The 17,071-nt window shown below is 61.2% G+C and overlaps 2 protein-coding genes across 2 annotated transcripts; both read right to left on the bottom strand.

Annotated features, from left to right (window-relative positions):
* Positions 1-1,634: 1,634 nt before the first annotated feature.
* UBE2M (ubiquitin conjugating enzyme E2 M) lies at positions 1,635-6,478 on the bottom strand. The gene is given in 8 exon segments (XM_056339433.1): positions 1,635-1,697; positions 1,699-1,779; positions 1,781-1,810; positions 3,148-3,211; positions 3,434-3,537; positions 4,425-4,463; positions 4,880-4,974; positions 6,215-6,478. Coding segments are annotated over 8 exon segments (555 nt in total). The 5' UTR covers positions 6,324-6,478; the 3' UTR covers positions 1,635-1,664.
* Positions 6,479-7,544: 1,066 nt separating this feature from the next.
* TRIM28 (tripartite motif containing 28) lies at positions 7,545-17,059 on the bottom strand. The gene is given in 19 exon segments (XM_056339346.1): positions 7,545-7,870; positions 8,088-8,156; positions 8,158-8,223; positions 8,313-8,387; positions 8,465-8,573; positions 9,921-10,174; positions 10,248-10,455; positions 10,861-10,923; positions 11,422-11,461; positions 11,546-11,810; positions 11,918-12,018; positions 12,090-12,204; positions 12,993-13,139; positions 13,220-13,334; positions 13,453-13,569; positions 14,577-14,712; positions 14,923-15,055; positions 15,130-15,242; positions 16,710-17,059. Coding segments are annotated over 19 exon segments (2,454 nt in total). The 5' UTR covers positions 16,906-17,059; the 3' UTR covers positions 7,545-7,738.
* Positions 17,060-17,071: the final 12 nt, after the last annotated feature.

Genomic DNA, 17,071 nt, shown 5'->3' on the forward strand with positions numbered 1-17,071 from the left:
CCCCATGGTCCTCCCGGTACCGGACCGCTCCAGCCCACTCCCCCGGCTCTGTGACCCCGGTACCGGGGCCGCTTCAGCCCAATCCCCCCGGCTCTGTGACCCCGGTACCGGGCCGCTCCAGCCCGCACCCCCGGCTCTGCGACCCCGGTACCGGGCCCGCTCTGTCCCCCCCGCCACTCTCTATGACCCCCGGCGGCCTGTCCCGGCCCCTCACCCCGCTCCTTCCGCACCTCCCCGGCCTCTCCCGCGCACTTCCGCAAACTTTGTGACGTCACCCGTGTGTCGATCACGTGACCCACGCCACGGCCACGCCCTTCCGGAAGGAAACCAAAAGAGCACTTCCTTTCTGGGGGAGGCATCGAGAGGGGCGGCCAGAGAGGCTCCCAGGGGTGAGGGCAGCCCCTGGCGGCCGGGATGTACTGAGACGGACGAGAGGGCACTGGGACAGACTGGGGGATACTAGGAGAGATGCGTGAAGGCACTAGGATGGACTGGGACAGACTGGGACGGACTGAGGGGCACTGAGATGGCCTGGGGGAGTTACTGGGACAGAGGTGGCACTGGGATGGAGGGGGCTACTGGGATAGGACTGAGGATACTGGGAGAGATGGGCGATGGCACTGGGATGGACTGGGACGGCACTGGAACAGAGGTGGCACTGGGACAGGCTGAGGGATACTGGGAGAGTTGGGGGAGGGCGCTGGATGGACTGAGGGCTAATGGGACATAATGGAGAGCACTGGGATGGGGAGCTCAGGGGAGCCAGAGAATATACTGGGGGGACCTGAGGATGAGATGGGACTTTACTGGGAAGCACTGGATGTACTGGGGGAAAACTGAAGCAGGCTGCAGGCACTGGGAGACACCTGGGCCGACTGGGGGCAACTGGGAGGCAGTGTGGGAGCTGATACTGGGCATACTGGAAGCCCTAGGACCAGGAGCTAGGTATACTGGGCACACTGGGATTGGGAACTGGCTGTACTGGGAGCCATGAAGAAGGGAACTGGCCATACTGGGAACCACAATACTGCTAACTGGGCACACCAACATCTCTGCAGCAGGAAACTGGGCGCACCAACCACAGGCCAAACTGGAAACATCCCCCTCCTCCCACCCCATCCCAGTTTAACCTGTAACCCCCAATTATCCCATAAGATGCCCCAGCTTAACCAGTAAGACCCCCAGTTCAACCAGTAAAACCCCCAGTTTAACCAGCAAAAAACCCATTTAACCAGTAAGCCCCCCAGTTCAATCAGTAAAAAACCCATCTAACCAGTAAGACCCCCACCCCCAGTTTAACCCCTAAGATCCCCCAGTTTAACCAGTAAAAAACTGATTTAACCAGTAACCCCTCCCACCCCCAGTTTAACCAGTAAAAGACCTGCTTAACCAGTAAGCCCCCCAGTTTAACCAGTAAAAAACCCGTTTAACCCATAAGATCCCCCTGTTTAACTCAGTAACCCCCCCCAGATTGATCACCACCGCTCGTTACCGTCGCCCTTTAATCACCCAACAAGAGCAGCGCAGGCCAGGGAAGAGGGGGGGGGGGGGGCAGAAAAAGGAGGGGGGGGCCCCCCCCCCCGCCCCCGGGGGGGGCAATAAATAGGGGGGGGCGGGGAAGGGGGGGGGGAAGGGGGGAGGGGGGGGAGGAGGGGGAAGGGGGGCTACTTGAGGCAGCGTTCGAAGTAGGTGGCACCGGACGTAGCCCCCCCGCAAGCGAGCGCTGGACGTTCGTGGCTCGAAGAGGCGCCGGTTGCTCTGCAGCACCTCTGCTGCCTCCCTTGTTCAGGGGGTCCTCGGGGTTCGGCTCCTGGGGGAGCACCCCCAATTTTTAGGGGGGGCAACCCCACCCCCATCATCCCTTAACACCCCCTCCCCCCCCCATTGCCCTGTAAAGCCCCCCCTCCCCATCCCCCAGGTAATCCTTCAAGCACCACAGGGGTAATACCCCCCCCCGAGATGGGGAAATGGGGGGTTTGGTGTCCTCGGGGTTCAGCTTCTGGGGGGGAACCCCGATTTTTTTATGGGGATACCCCCAGGGAATCCTTCAGGCACCCAGGGGTAATACCCATCCCCCCGAGACAGGGAATGGGGGGTTTGGGGGTCCTCAGGGTTCAGCTTCTGGGGGGAGCACTCCCGAATTTTTAGGGGGGCACCCCACCCCCATCATCCCTTAACCCCCCCCATCACCCTGTAACTCCCCCCCCCCCATTTTCCCCCCACTAACCCTTCAGGCACCCTGGGGGTTTGTAGTGCCCCCCTCCCGCCCCCTGAGATGGGGGGATGGGGTGGTTTGGGGTCCATCCCCCCCCCCCCACATATTTAGTGTGGCTGCCCCCACCCAGTCTGAAATGCCCCCCCACCCCCCATTACTTAATGCCCCCGGGGACTCTAAATGCACACACCCCCCCCCCGATACCCACCAGGACTCCTTAACACCACCCCAGGACTCCCTATTGCCCCCCCCCCCCCCCCAATACCCCCCCAGGACTCCTTATTTCCCCCCTCAATTCCCCCCGTCCCTTAATGCCCCCCCCGACTCTCTATTGCCCCCCAACTCTTTAATACACCCCACACCCCCAGGACTCCCTATCTCCCCAGTACAAATTACCCCCCCAATAACTGCCCCGATACCCCCCCAGCCCCCCAAATCCCCTTTGATACACCCCCACCCCCCTCTAACACCCCACTGTCCCCTTAATGCCCCTCCCACCCACCCCCGGCACGAACTGCCCCGTTATATCCCCCCCAGGGTATTCCCAAGGGGGTGGGACCCCTCTGGGTGTCACCAGGGGCCCCTCTGGGGTGACCCAGCATCATTGGGTGCCCCCAACAAGGTGTCCTAAGGCCACCAGGTGCCACCCTCAGGGGGTCCCAAGGCCACCAGGCACCCCCAAAGAGATGTCCCAAGACCACTTGGTGCCACCTCAAGGTGTCCCAAAGCCCTCTGGGTGCCACCTCAGTGTAGCGCAAGGCCACCAAAGGCCCCTAGGACATGTCCCAGGGCCACAAGGTGCCACCTCAAGGTGTCCCAAAGCCCCCTGGGTGCCACCTCAGTGTAGCCCAAGGTCACCAAGGGCCCCTAGGATGTGTCCCAAGGCCACCACGGGTGTCCCCCCCAGCCCCAGGCGCCCCAGCGGTAGTCACCAGGAAGAGGTACTGCAGGCCGTAGATGATGGAGTTTATCGTCAGGACGGGCTTCCAGTCCTCTCTGGGGAGAGAACAGGGCGTCAGGAGGGACTCTGGGGCCACCACAGAGGTAGCCATGGCCCACCTCAAGGTGGTTGTGGCGACCCAGACTCAAGGTGCATAGGGCAACCGTTTGCCACCTCTGTCCCACCCTGCTAGGTGTCCAGGAGCAGACAAGGAGAAAGATCCAGCAGTGGCCACTCCAGATATGGCAGTAGCCACCCTGGATGGGACAGTAGCCCACCTGAGGATGTTGAGGCAGACGTTGCCCTCCAGGTCGATGTTGGGGTGATAAACCATCGTCTCACACTTCACCTTCGGTGGGTCGTGAGGGTAGCCCTGACCGACCTGGGTGGGGGAAAGCAGGCGCAGTGTCATGGCTCGGCCACCCCCATGGCTACTAGCCACGTCTTGGTGGCCACCAGCCACTACTCCAACCCAGCATGAACACCCGATTCCCAGTCACGTCTTGGGGGTTACTGGTCTCATGGTGCCACTGGCCAGCCCCTGGACCCTACCCCAACCTGCAGTGGGGACACGAGGCTGCTTGTTGTGTCTCGGTGGCCCACTGGTCATGTCTTGGTGGCCACCAGTTTTTTGTCCCTCCCACAAACCACGCAGCAGATATAGCCAAGGGTCACATCATAGTAGTCACCAACCCCCAGGTCCCATCTTCACCCAGAGATGGCCACGTGGCCTGCTCACTTGTCCCTCTACCTCAGCTCCCATATATAAAACAGGCATGTGGCCACTAGTCACGTCTTGGTGGCCACCAAATCCCTCTACCTCAGCTCCAGCATATAGAGCAAACATGTGGCCACTAGTAACATCTTGGTGGCCACCAAGTCCCTCTACCTCAGCTCCCATACATAAAGCAGACACACGGCCACTAGTCGTGCCTCGGTGGCCACCAGTCCCAACCCACACACTGGATGCTTGGCTACTGATTGCATCCTGGTGGCCACCAACTCCTGGTCTCGGTCCCAACAACATAGGTTGTACCTTGGCCGTCTTTTGGTGGCCACAGGTCAGGTTTCACTAGCCACCTACCTCCTGCTTCCACCCACAGTGCAAACTCCTGACTGTGGGTCCCACCTCGGTGGCCACAGGTCCCACCCTGGTGGCCACCACCCCCCAGCTGCCAGCCCCAGCCCCATGTGGCCACCAGTCCCAGCTTGGTGACCCTGAGATGGCTGTTGGTAGCCACAGGGTTGCCCCCACGGTGCAGAACTGACCTTAAAACTGAAGACGAATTTCCCTCCCTTGTAGAAGCCCTGTAGGAAAGACAAGTGTCACCAGGGGGTGCAGACATGGAGGGTAGTGACACCAAGGGACAAGCTGGGGAGGACAGGGAAAGGATGGGGAAATGGGCAAGATCCATAGGGAAAGGGGAGGGCACAGGGGGGCCCCAAGGGACACGAGGGTTGTCCAAGGGGACACAGGTGACAAAGGGGAACAAAAGGTCCCAGCGGGGCCACGATGGCAGCGCAGGGACAGTTGGGGACCCCAAAGTGACACAAGGGGACAAGGGGATGAAACAGGGAGCAGGTGGGGGCTGGGAAGAGCCAGGAAGACACGCAGGGACAGGAGGGGACAAATGGAAGGGGGATTCCAGGGTGGGATGCTGGAGCTCAGGGGGGTGGGGGGAAGAAGGGGACAAGGAGGGACAGGGGGGACAGGGGGACCCCACCTCGTCAGGGCAGATGAGGAGGCGGAAGTGCAGCAGGTCGTCCTGGTCAGAGAAGTCGATCTCACACGTCTTGGGCAGGTTGAGCTCGTTGATGTCTGGGGGGGGGGGGGGGTGTGTGGACACACGGGACGACACAGACATGGGTGACACATGGGGACATAGATGGGGCGGGGGGGGGCACATGGAGATGTGGCTGAGGCCACCATGAGCCTCATGACCCAGGCTGGGTTGTCCCAGGCCCAGTGTGGTTATACTGGGATCAGCTCTCCCTCCCCAGTGTGTTCCACCAACTGGCAGCAATGTTGTTCCCACCCCCATTATTCCCAGTGCAACCCTAGTGGGACCAGTCCCCCCTTCCTCAGTAGACACCACTAACTGGGAGCAGTGCTATTACACCCCCCCACCCCCCAAGTATTCCCAGTGTGACCCTACTGGAACCAGTCCTCCCTTCCCAGTACACTCCACCAACTGGGAGCAGCACCTTTTCCCTCCCAGTACAGCCTTACTGGGACCAGTCCCCCCTCCCCAGTATGCTCCACTAACGGGAAGCACTACCATTTTCTCCCATTATTCCCAGTGCGACCCTACTGGAACCAGTGTCCCCCGTCCCCAGTACACTCCACCAACTGGGAGCAGTGCCATTCCCCACCGCCCACATTCCCAGTGAGGCCCTACTGGGATCAGTATCTCCCAGGCCCAGTGTGACCCTACGGGGACCAGTCCCCCCTCCCCAGTACGCTCCACTAACTGGAAGCGCTGCCATTTTCTCCCATTATTCCCAGTGTGACCCTACTGGAAACAGTGTTCCCCCTCCCCAGTACACTCTGCCAACTGGGAGCAGCACCATTCCACCACCACCCCAGTACAGCCTTACTAGGACCAGTCCCCGCTCCCCGGTATGCTCCGCCAACAGGGAGCACTGCCATGTTCTCCCATTATTCCTCATGTGACCCTACTGGGACCAGTCCCCCCTCCCCAGTACACTCCACCAACGGGGAGCAGTGCCATTCCCCCCACCCCGCCCCCAAATTCCCAGTGAGGCCTTACTGGGATCAGTATCTCCCAGGCCCAGCGTGACCCTACTGGGACCAGTCCTCCCTCTCCAGTACCCTCCACTAACTGGGAGCAGCACTATTCCCCCGCCCCCCTCCAGTACAGCCTTACTGGGCCCAGCCCCCCGCTGCCCCACAACTCCTCCCTGCCCCCCCCGCCCGCGCCCGCCCCGGGCAGGCCCCACCAGGCCGCACTAGGCCCAGCCCCCCCCCCGCCAGCCCCGGGGCGCCCCCCCCCCGCGATCAGGCCGGGTGGGGGGGGGGTCCCCGGGCCCCCGGTCACCTTTCTGGATACGGAGCTGGGCGGCCGAGGCCTTTTTGCTGGTGCCCTTGGTGCCGCCCGCCGATTCCTCCTCCTTCTTCTGTTGCTTCAGGGAGAAGAGCTTGATCATCCTGCCGGGCCGAACCGGGCGGGGGCCGGGCGGCGGGGGCCGGGCCGGGCCCGGCGGCGGAGGGAGCCGGGCTGGGCCCCCCCCGGAGGGCTGGAGGGGGCGGGGGGCGGCACAGGCGGCGGCGGCGGCAGCCGGAGCTGGGGGGGAATCAGCGGCGGTTCCGAGGCGATGGGGGGGGGGGGGGGGGAAAGGGGGGGAATCGGCGACGGCCGGCGCCGCTCGGCAACTTCCGGAAATGCTTCGGGGCTGTCCGGAAGGAGAGAGGGGGGGTTCGGCGCCCTTCGGGGCTTTCCGGAGAGGGCTCGGGCTGGCGCTGAACGCGCTTCGGCTTCTTCCGGAAGAAGAACGATTCGTTCCGGGGGTCTTCCCCCGTCTCTTCGACTCTTTCCGGAAAAGCTTTCGGCTCTTTCCGGAGCCGCTTCGGGTTCTTCCGGAAAAGGGGCGGGCTGGATGCGTTGGGCTTCTCCTCGGGTCTCTCCGGAAAGTTCCGAGTACTGGCTAGCCTCTCCCCGAGCAGCGTCGGCTCTTTCCGGAGCTGCTTCGGGTTCTTCCGGAAAGGGGGCGGGCTCGATGAGTTGGGCTGCTCCTCGGGTCTCTCCGGAAAGTTCCGAGTACTGCCGAGCCTCTCCCCGAGCAGCGTCGGCTCTTTCCGGAAGTACCGCGGATTCGGCTCTTTCCGGAGAGGGGGTGTCAGGTTTCTCCGAAGGGCTACCCCCTTCGGTGAGCTATCGGCTCCTTTCGGAAAAAGCTTCGGCTTTTTCCGGCAGCGCACTCTCCTCCCCGCTCCCTTCGTGTCTCACCGGAAAGCGTCTATTCCCGGAAGTCTCCACACACAGCCGGCGCTTCCCCCCGCCAATCCCGCGCAGGGGGAGGAGCCTGAGGCATTGCACTCCCCCCCCGCAGTGGGCGCCGCCATCTTTATTGGGGGCGTTGCTCCCGCCTCAGACTGGCGTAGGGCTGGGGGTAGGAGGGACCCTACGGGGACCAGTCCCCCCCTCCCACAACCTCCAGTGGGGCCGTACTTGGACCAGTCCCTCCCCTCTCAGTGCTGCCAGGCCCCAAGATGGCCAGCACCAACCCCGTAGCTCCCAGTCCAACAGCAGTTTGGGCTTCAGCCCCTCTCCACCCTCACAGAGGGGGCAACGATGGACGTGGGGGGTCCCCAGGGGGCAAAATGGGGGGCGAGACTCAGCCCCGAGACAAGGAAGGAAGGTCCAGGAGCCCGAGAGGATGGCTTTATTTCTCTGACAGAGTGGGATGTGGGGGGCAAGGGGAGACAGGGCCACCACCACGTCCCTCTTCAGGGTTCTTGAAGTCATGGGGGCAGGATCCAGCCCCACTATCCCCGCCCCCCCCCCCCCCCCCCCCAATACACATCAGGGACCGCAGGGGGCAGCCGAGGAGGCTGGGGAACCTCAAGCCTCAGCCCTGGGGGAATCCGAGTCGAGGAAGAGGAGGGAGGAGAACTTGCGGTCGCCGAAAACAGCATTGAGCTGAGCTTCGAAGAACTGCTGCAGGCCCAGGATGGACTGAACATCTGCCTTGTCCTGGGGGGGGGGGGCGGGGGGTGAAAGAGGGGGTGAGGAGGGGAAAGGGGGGGGGAAAGAGGGGTGAAGGGTGGACACCCAGAAAAGAGGAGGGGGACGACGAAGACAATGCCCACGAAAAAAGGGGGGGGGTGGGCGCACAGGCAGGGACAAAGGAGGGGGGCAGGAAAAAGGGGGCCCCCCCCATCCCCCAAAAGCCCGCTGGGGAATCCCGCACCTCAGTGAGGCGGTTGAACTGCCGGATCATCCTCCAGATGTCGCGGGCAAACTCCTCAGGGCTGCGGTAGTGCGGGGGTGAGCTTCTCCTGCAGCCTGGCGCGGATGAGGGTCAGGTCGATGGCATCCTGGCCATCCTGGGGGAGGGGGCGACAGCAGGGTGAGGGATCCTGGCCGGATGGATCTCCCCACCTCAGATCCCCCCACCCCACACCACCGGACTCACCGGGGAGCTGGAAAGGCGGTGAAGAGGTCGGCAGGGTTCGTGGCAGAGCAGCTCCAGCAGCACATACTCACATTTCTGCGGGGATTAGAAGGGATCCCTCAATCCCTTCAGGTACCACCAGATCCCCTGATCACCCCCACACATCTACATACCTGCTGGTCCAGGGGGCAGAGTCTGTGGGATGGCCCTTCCTCCACGCCATCGGTGAGGTGATCACTGGAGGGTGGCAGGTCCTGGCACAGCAGACACCTCCACTCGGGGCTGTGGGATCAAGTAAAGGGATCAGGTTGAGGGATTGGGTGTCCCCCTCTCAGCTCATGCCCTGTGGCATAGGCAGAACCCCCAGGATTGAGGCGTGGAGCTCTGCAGGTGGCTGGGCTCAAGGGGATGGGCAGCCATGGGGGTCAGGGACAGTGGATCCCACAAGGTTTTGGATCAGCAGGGGGATTCCCAGACTGATCAGGGCCAGGCAGCCAAGGATCAGAGGTGGGGTCCACAACAAAGGGGGAAATACCAGGTCCCCAGGGATCAAACAGGTCCCAGCTGATTGAGATCAATGCATGGCCCTCCCCATGGATCAGGGCAGTAGATCCCCAAAGGATCTAGGTTGCTGTGTAGATCTCCAAGTGGACCCAGGACCCACAAGGGATTCAGGAGGGTCAAGGATGGAGGAGTGGAGCCCCACAGGGCTCGAACACCACAGGATCCCCCAGGATTTGGGATCAACAGGTAGATCCCAATGCAGATGAGGGCCAGGAGATCCCAGAGGATCTGGGCTTGAGAGATGGATCCCTCCATGGATGGCAGAAAGCAGACCCCCCAGGGCTCTGTGGTCAACAGCTGGACCTCCACAAGGATCCAGACTGGATCTCCAGGGATCATGATGTGGCTCCTGTGTGGATCTGAGAGAGCTAGCCTGGTCCATGGGGACAGAAGATCCCAAAATAAAGAAAGAAAAAAAAATCCAAACAGCAAATCCTGGGGATCCAGTAGCAACCAAGCACCAGAAAACCTGGGTGGCAGCAGCCCCCTCAGAGGAGGGACCAGCAGATCCCCAAAATCATCAGCAAATCCTAAGGGAGAGCCAAGTGGCTCCCAAAGTGGCTCTAGAGCAGGGGCCAAGGACCTCTGGGTTGGGGAAAAACTGGATCAAGGTGGGGGCAGAGAGATTCTAGAGGCCAGTGATCACTCAAGGAATCTAATGGCCCAGAGGTTTCCCCACCAAGGAATCGGGAGGGGTAGCAGCAATTTCAGCCCCATCCTGGGACAAGGCAGCAGTAGATCCTATGGGAGAGGACTTGATCCTGTGAGAGATCAGCAGACCCCAAGGACCTGGTGGCTCTGGGTGATCCCTTAAGAACCGGGGAGCAGCAGATCCCTGAGATCCTCCCCATGCCCACAATGCCAAGGGGCAGTAACCCCCAGCAAGGGGGATCCCAGGGGACCTTGGGGAATCAAGCAGAGCCAGAGAAACCCCAAGGGGATGGGGGGAGCAGCAACCCTCAGGGATGAGAGATCAGCAGATCCCAGGGACACAGGGAGACCCAGGGAGGTAACAAGAGGCAGCAGATCCCAGGCTGCCTAGTGGATCTTGGGGATCAGGTATACCTGGGGACCTCCTGGAGGGCAGGGAGGTGACAACTGAGGTGGTAGCAGCACTCGCAGTGGTCACACATCACCACGGCACCGGCCTGGCAGCAGACGCGACAACAGGAGGCCCCGGGGACAGGGGACGCTCCGGGTGGGGGGGATCCCGATCCTGCCATGGATCCCGGGTATTCCGGCACCTTAAGGTGCTTGGGAAGCAGCCCCACCGGCTTGGTGTCCTGGGTGTCCCCGATGGCTGCCTCCTGCTCCTCCTCCTGCGCGGGACAGAGGGTTGAGGCAGACGGCCACGGGGAGCGGGTGGGGGGGAGGAGACAGTGGGACACCCACCTTGATGGCGAGTGGGGTGGGGGGCTGCGGCTGCGCCCCCCGCTCAATGATGATGAGGCTGAAGTCTTCGGCTGAGGTGCCGGGGAAGACACGGAAGATGGGGGGCTGCGTCACCCCCGACAGATCCAGATCCAGATCCAGTCGCTCCAGGTTGACCCGCGGCACCTTGCGAAGGATGGTGCTCACCACGCCCCCGGGGGGGCAGCTCCTGAGGGGGCACGGGGGGGGGGGGTGTGTGTGTGTGTGTCAGCATCTGGGGGGATCCCCCTCAACCCTCCCGGGGAAGATTTCCTTGGAAGCTGGAAGCTCCTGGTCCCTTCAGGATGGGGGTGACAACGGGGAGGGACCCCAGCCCCAGGGGGACAAGGGGGAGGGGGCAACCCAAGGACTGAGTGACAAGGGTCAGGGGAGTGTTGGGGACAGGGTGACAAGGGACCGGGGCAGGGCCAGTCACTTGTGGGTACCAGGGGTTAAGGGCAAGGGCTGTCCTGGTTGTCCCCAAGACACACGGGACAGGGTCACCCCAGGCTGGTGGTGGGGGCAGGGGGACCATCTTCTGCCCCCTCAACTCGCTGCCTTAACTCCACACCCAGCCCCACGCCCTTCTCATTACCGCTTAATGAGCAGCTTCTTTATGAGCTTCTCCTCCTCCCTGGGAGGATGAAGGTGTTTTCTCCTGTATAATGAGGTCATCAGGGTACTGCTGGGGGTCACATGCAGCCCCCCCGAACACCACCATTGGGTTCCCACCCCCCGCCCCCAGGAGACTTCTGGGCTGGAGCCCTGCTACCCAGGGACGATGACAGGGACATGGTGGCCCTGTCCCCTGTGCCCGGGAGTATGGAGCAACAGGGGATGCGAGAGCAACGTGGCCACCTCTGGGTATGAGGTGACAAGGGTGGGAGACACTCCTCGCCCCCCCAGTACGGAGTGGGAGGGTGTCCCTGCCACCCTGTGGGTGTGGGGTGACAAGGAAAGGACATGCCAGGTACGGGGGTGACAAGGGATGGTGCTATGCCACCCCTGGGGCCAGTCTGACAGGGGTCCCAGGCACGGGTTGACATGGGGCAGCTACATGGGGGTGGGGGGTCCAAAGCCACCCCTCCCAGGGCACAGGGTAACGAGGGCCAGCAGTTCCCGAGGGACAAGGGACAGGGGTTTCCCCCACACTCACCTCTTCACTCTTGTGACAGCAGCTTCGGGGGGGCTGTTGGCTGCTGAGAAAAACCCACATCAGGGGCCTGCCTCCCTCCTCCTCCTCCTCCCCCCTCCCCCTGTCACACCCCCCACACACTCACCCAGCTCAGCACCTGCAGCTGGATCCCTGGGGCTCTCGGCTGTTTGTGGGTCAAGGTGAGGGGGGGACAGGTCGGGGCAGCCGGGTCCTTCAGCTCCTGGGGGAAACTGAGGCAGGATGTGCATCTCCTGCCCCTCCCCCTCACTCTGTGGGGTGCCGAGGGTCCCCTGCCCCTCCTCAGCCTCCATTTGGGGTCCCATGGAGGACTGCAGGAAGGGCCCAGGAGCATATTGCCCTTTGCTGACCACTGTGGCTTGCAGGGGGCCCTGGAGAAGAGAAATTGAGGCGGGGGGAGGGCGTTACTTGGGGGGCACCCATAGGTGCAGGAACCCCCCACCTCCAATAACATCCCCCTCTACCACCCAAGAGGTACCTGCGAGGCTCCTGCAGCGGGGCTGGGGTCAGAGGGGTTGCTGGTGGGCAGTTGGGGGCTGAGGGATGGTGGGGGGAGGCTCCGCTCTGAGATAATGGTGCCTGTTGGGGGAGCAAGGGGTGTCAGGGGGGGCTTTCATGTCCCCAGGAGTGTACCCTCCCTGGGGGCTCACCAAAGCTCTCAGCGCTCTTGGTCCAGGCGTTGAGGTCCCACTGGAATTTCATGTCACCCTGTGGCTCTACGGGGTCCACAATCATCTTGAGGGCATGGTGGAGCTGGAAGCAGATCTGGGGGGTGCGGGGTCGGGGGCGGCACTTGTCACAACACAGGGACCTCAGGGGGGATGCATGTGACAGCACCCCAGGGGTGGCTGTCACAGCGTGGGGAGCCCCAGGAGACACATAGCAGCATCCCACAGACACTTGTCATATCACGGGGACCCTGAGGGGACATCTGGCAGCACCCCGAGGGGACAGGTCACATCACAGGGTCCCCAAGGGGACATGTGGCAGCACCCTGAGGGCACCCATTGCATCATGGTGACCCTGAGGGGACACGTGCCAGCACCCTGGGGCAGCCATCAGGCTACAGGGACCATGAGGGGGCATGTGGCAGCACCCTGAGGACACCCATCATGTCACAGGGACCGTGTGGGGACACCTGCTGTGGATAAGCCCCTGGCTAGGGGGGCTCCCATTGCAGCACGGGGACCCCCAGATGTCCTAGGGACCTCACTGCAGCACCCTGGGGACGCAGACAGGGAGGCAGCAGGGGACATGGGGCACCCCGAGGAGGCTGAAGGGGAGATGGAGACAAACCACCCCTCAGGAGACCATTTTCTGACCCCCACTTCACCCCACACACCCCCAAAACAGGGAACCTAAAGGAAACCAGACCCCAGGCTGAGCCACGGGGGGCTTCACTCTCCGGCACCAGCTTCCCCACCAGTCCAAGAGCAGCGTCACAGCCCTGGGGGCACCAACAGACCCCAACAACCCACGCCGGGGGGGATCCCTGCCCAAGGTGGGGGTTTTAGGGCGGTCTGTGAGGGGCTTTCGGCCCCCCAGTAGCTCACCAGCTTCTTGGAGAGCAGCAGAGCAGTGCTGTTTTTGCTCTCCAAGGCCCAGGAGGCGAAGCGCAGGATGTGCTCCTGGTGCCGCTGCAACTTGGTCATGGCCCAGTGCTGCCGCTCCAGCTTCTCCTGCTGTCCCTCCGTCACCTTCTGTGAGGCAGGGGACACAATGGCACCGAGACAAAAGGGAGGATGACAGGAGAAGGGCTTGGCCACCACCTCTGGCTCACCTGGGCGTCGCTCACCAGCACCTTGCCGCGTTTGTTGAGCTCCTTCATGATCTGGAGGATGGCCATCTTCACATCCACCTGCACCCGCTTCTGCACGTCCGTCACCTGGCGGATGCTGCCGGGAGAGAAAGGAAGGGGTAAGAGGGGTAAATACCCCCATCAGGGGCTGATAACCCCCCGAGGGGGGGCAGTTAACTCCCCCCAGGGTCTGGGGGTGCAGATGGGGCACATACAAGCTGCGCACTTCCTTGGTGGAGCGCTGCAGGCTGGCGTGTTTGTCACCCAGGCGCTTCACCAGCATCGCCAGAATCTTGCGCTGGTTCCTCACTGCGTCCTCCAGAAACTGATACCTGTGGGGTGAGGAAAAGGGGGGTCACAACAGGGCTGGGGGGCTGCGAGCCCCAAAACACCCCGATGGGTGCAGCCCCCCATGCCAGTGACCCCAAAATAGCCCTTCAGAGTCACACCCCCCAACTCCTGGAGCCACTGGGAATGGAACTGACTTGAATGAGTTAACCTGCTCGATATTTAACTTTCTCATTAACTTATCATTAATAACCAAATTAATGTGGGTTAAGGAGCTGGCCAAGCTAACCAACCCATCAGCCATAAAACTGTTAAATAATTAACTGAGCTACATCTTATGCATCAAAACACTTTGAATATAACTCATCAACCAGATAAGTAATCTAACTAGACACCTGCTCAGATAATCAGATAATAAATCAAATTATTTATCAATTCACCCATGAAATTAAACCAGTCTGAAAGCAAAAACACGCTATTAAAAAAAGCAATTAAAAATCACTTCAAAAATCAGGCTGGTTAACTCAAATAATTGAGGACCTAATTAAATTGATTTTTCTCGACTAACGAATTATCTCCAATTCCTTAAAACCTAAAAGCCATTTAAGCCCCTCAAACCAACCAATCTGCTAATTAACAAAATAACTAATGAGATAACATACCTATTTGGTTAAAACCCAAAATTAATGAAAATTAACACCCTCCTTGGTCAATCTTTTCAGCCATTGGCCAACTAATAAGCATAGTTTTTAAAATCAGTAACTAGCTGATGAGAAAATTAGCGGGCAGATTAACTTCAGTTCTTTTTCAGTAATTAGTTAATCAGTTCGATTAGTTATCTGCCTTCTTAGATACTCATTAAAGCACATTTAAGGTGCCACGGGGCCTCGATAAGGCGCACAGGCAAATTCTTCAGTTGATAAATAAATTTTAGTTACGTGACTGGCACCAAATCACTGTTTTTAAGAGCTAACAAGCAGGATAACCAACTCAAGTGGTAATTAGCCATGAAAAATGAATTTTTATTAAATGACTGCCAAAGCCCACTCACTGGTGGTCCTTGTGCGCATTGAGCTGGCAGTCACGGCAGGTGAGCGTGTCACACGTGCTGCAGAAGAGCACCAGTGGCTCCTGCTTGTGCACGGAGCAGTACACGGCATGCTCCCCCTCCTTCATCTTGCCGCCGCCTGCGGGAAACAAGGTGTGACATCAGCGTGATGTCACTGTGACATCACTGGCACCCAGTGGGACTCGCTGGTGGAGTAGATGTTCCAGTAGAATAGGGATGGCTGCTGGGGTGGCACCTCCAAACGTGCCCGAGGTCACGCCGGCCACAAGGTCATGGCCTCAGAAAGGAGGGTGACAGCGTGGTGACAAGGAGGGTGACAAGGACAGACCTGCGGCCCGGACCGTATGGTCCTTGGTGTACTTGACCCGCTGGTGGGCCTCCACACAGGTCTCGCAGAGCGGCTCCGAGCACTCCACGCAGTAGCTTGTGGCCAGCGCGTTGTCCTCGCAGCTGGTGCAGCACTAGGGTGGGACAAGAGACATAGTGTGGGGACACTGGGAGCTCGCTTCACCCTAATTAAGCATTAATGCATTACCTGGCTCAACCCCTGGCTGTTGGCAGCTGTCTCTGACCCAATGTCCCTCAAAAAGTAGTTCTCCACGATGTCCTTCAGGTGACACTCATGTTTGCAGATGGGGCAGTTGACCACTGCAGGGAGGGGAGCAGTGGGGGGTGTCAGGGGGGGCCCAGGGTCACCCCAAACACCAGTCACCACTCTTTGTCACTACAGTGTCCCCTCATGGACCCTCACAGTGCCTTGTGCCAGCCAAAAACACGGTGGCTCGGCAGCGGGGTGAGCCCCTAACATGCTGCAGCAGAGCATGAAGAAAACAAGATGATCTGGGGTCCTGACACGAAGCCCTTGGAGCCCCCCAAAACTGGAGCCCCCCCCCCAGCTCCGAGGCTGTCCCTGGTGTCATTGCCAAGGTCACAGCACCTCAGAGGCTCCCTGCTCCGAAGTGGGTCCAGACTGACCCAGATCACTCGGGTTTTTTTTCCAGCCAAACCACTGCATCAAGATGTTTCTCTCAATATCCACCGCGAAGGGCCACTGTTTCTTGCTTGGTTCCGTTCTCCACCTTCACAGCAGCTGATTTACCCTTCCTCCTCCTCCGGGGGAGGCGGCGCAGTGACAGTTGAGGTGACACCTTCCACAGGCGGTGGCGAGAGGATTTGGTGCTTCTGACCTCTCCCGAAGCCTCCCCACCGAGGCGGAGGGGTGTGGAGATGGCCACGAGGAGCCACAGAAGAGGCAGAGTTGGGGGGGGCAGATGATGTCCCCCACCCCACGGGAGGAAGGAACTCCCCTCATCTGGGTGGGTCACAGCAGCCACGGGGCAGTTGGGGGTGGCCCAGTATGACAAACTGGGGAGGGAGGCCAGCAAGCACAGGGGGCTTGGGGAGACCCCCAATGGCCACTGCATGTCCAGCCAAAGCCCCCCCCTCACGATGACACACACACACCCCCCTGGAAAAGCCAAGGGTGTTGCCAGCACCCAAGGTGCTTCACCAATGGGTGCGTTTGCACCCCTCCGATACCCCCCCCCCCCCAAGCACCCACACAGGCACCCAAGCCCACCCTGACCCCTTTTCACACCCTCGCAGGGCTGTCTGTGCCACCCCGCCTGCCCGTAACGCCCCCACCCCCAACTTTGCACAGGTCCTGGTCTCATTAGCACAACTGGGTACCACCCTCCCACCCCCCTACAGCCTTACACGACCCGCCCCCCCGCAACCATGGCTGTGCATGGCCCCTGCTTCAGGTGGGTCTCACAGGGTCCTACCCCCCCAGACAGGGCTCCTAACACCCACCCACTGACCCATTCCCCCCCGCTCCCCTCAGGCAGGGCTCCTAACCCACTCCCCCTCCACACATGTAGGGCTCCTATGCGCCCCCACCTCCACACACAGGGGCTCCTAGCGGCCCCACTCCCACCCAGAGAAGGCTCCGAGACCCCCACCGCCCCCCCCCCAGGGAAGGCTCCTAGCCCTCCCCCCATTCCCTCCATAGGGCTCCTAGCGCCCGCGACCCACAGGGTTCCTACCTCCACCACCCCGGGCTCCCCACCCCCCGGTTAACACACCTCTCCCGCCCCCCGCCGCCCCTCGCCTCACCTGGCCCATCCGAGGCGGCGGCAGGGCCTGGAGCGGCCCGCAGACACTCCCGGCAGACCGAGTGGAGGCACGGCAGAAGCCGCGGTTCCCTCTCGGCTCTCAGCAGCTCCCGACAGACACCACAACATTCCAGCAAATCCACAGAATCAGGTCGTTTCCCGGCGGGATCATCCCCCACCACCTCCGAGCCCGACATGGCGGCCACTACCCTCTGTCACTGAGGGGCTCACAGGTCCCAGCTGCGCGCGCAAGAGCCTGCCCCGCCCTCCCACAGCAGCCAATCAGCATCCGCTGTGTGCTCAGAGGGCGAGAACCAATCGAGATGGACATAGTACGAAGCCAATGGGAGGTGCAGGAGCATG

Source organism: Falco biarmicus, chromosome 5 (assembly GCF_023638135.1).
Source record: "Falco biarmicus isolate bFalBia1 chromosome 5, bFalBia1.pri, whole genome shotgun sequence".
Lineage (NCBI taxonomy): Eukaryota > Metazoa > Chordata > Aves > Falconiformes > Falconidae > Falco > Falco biarmicus.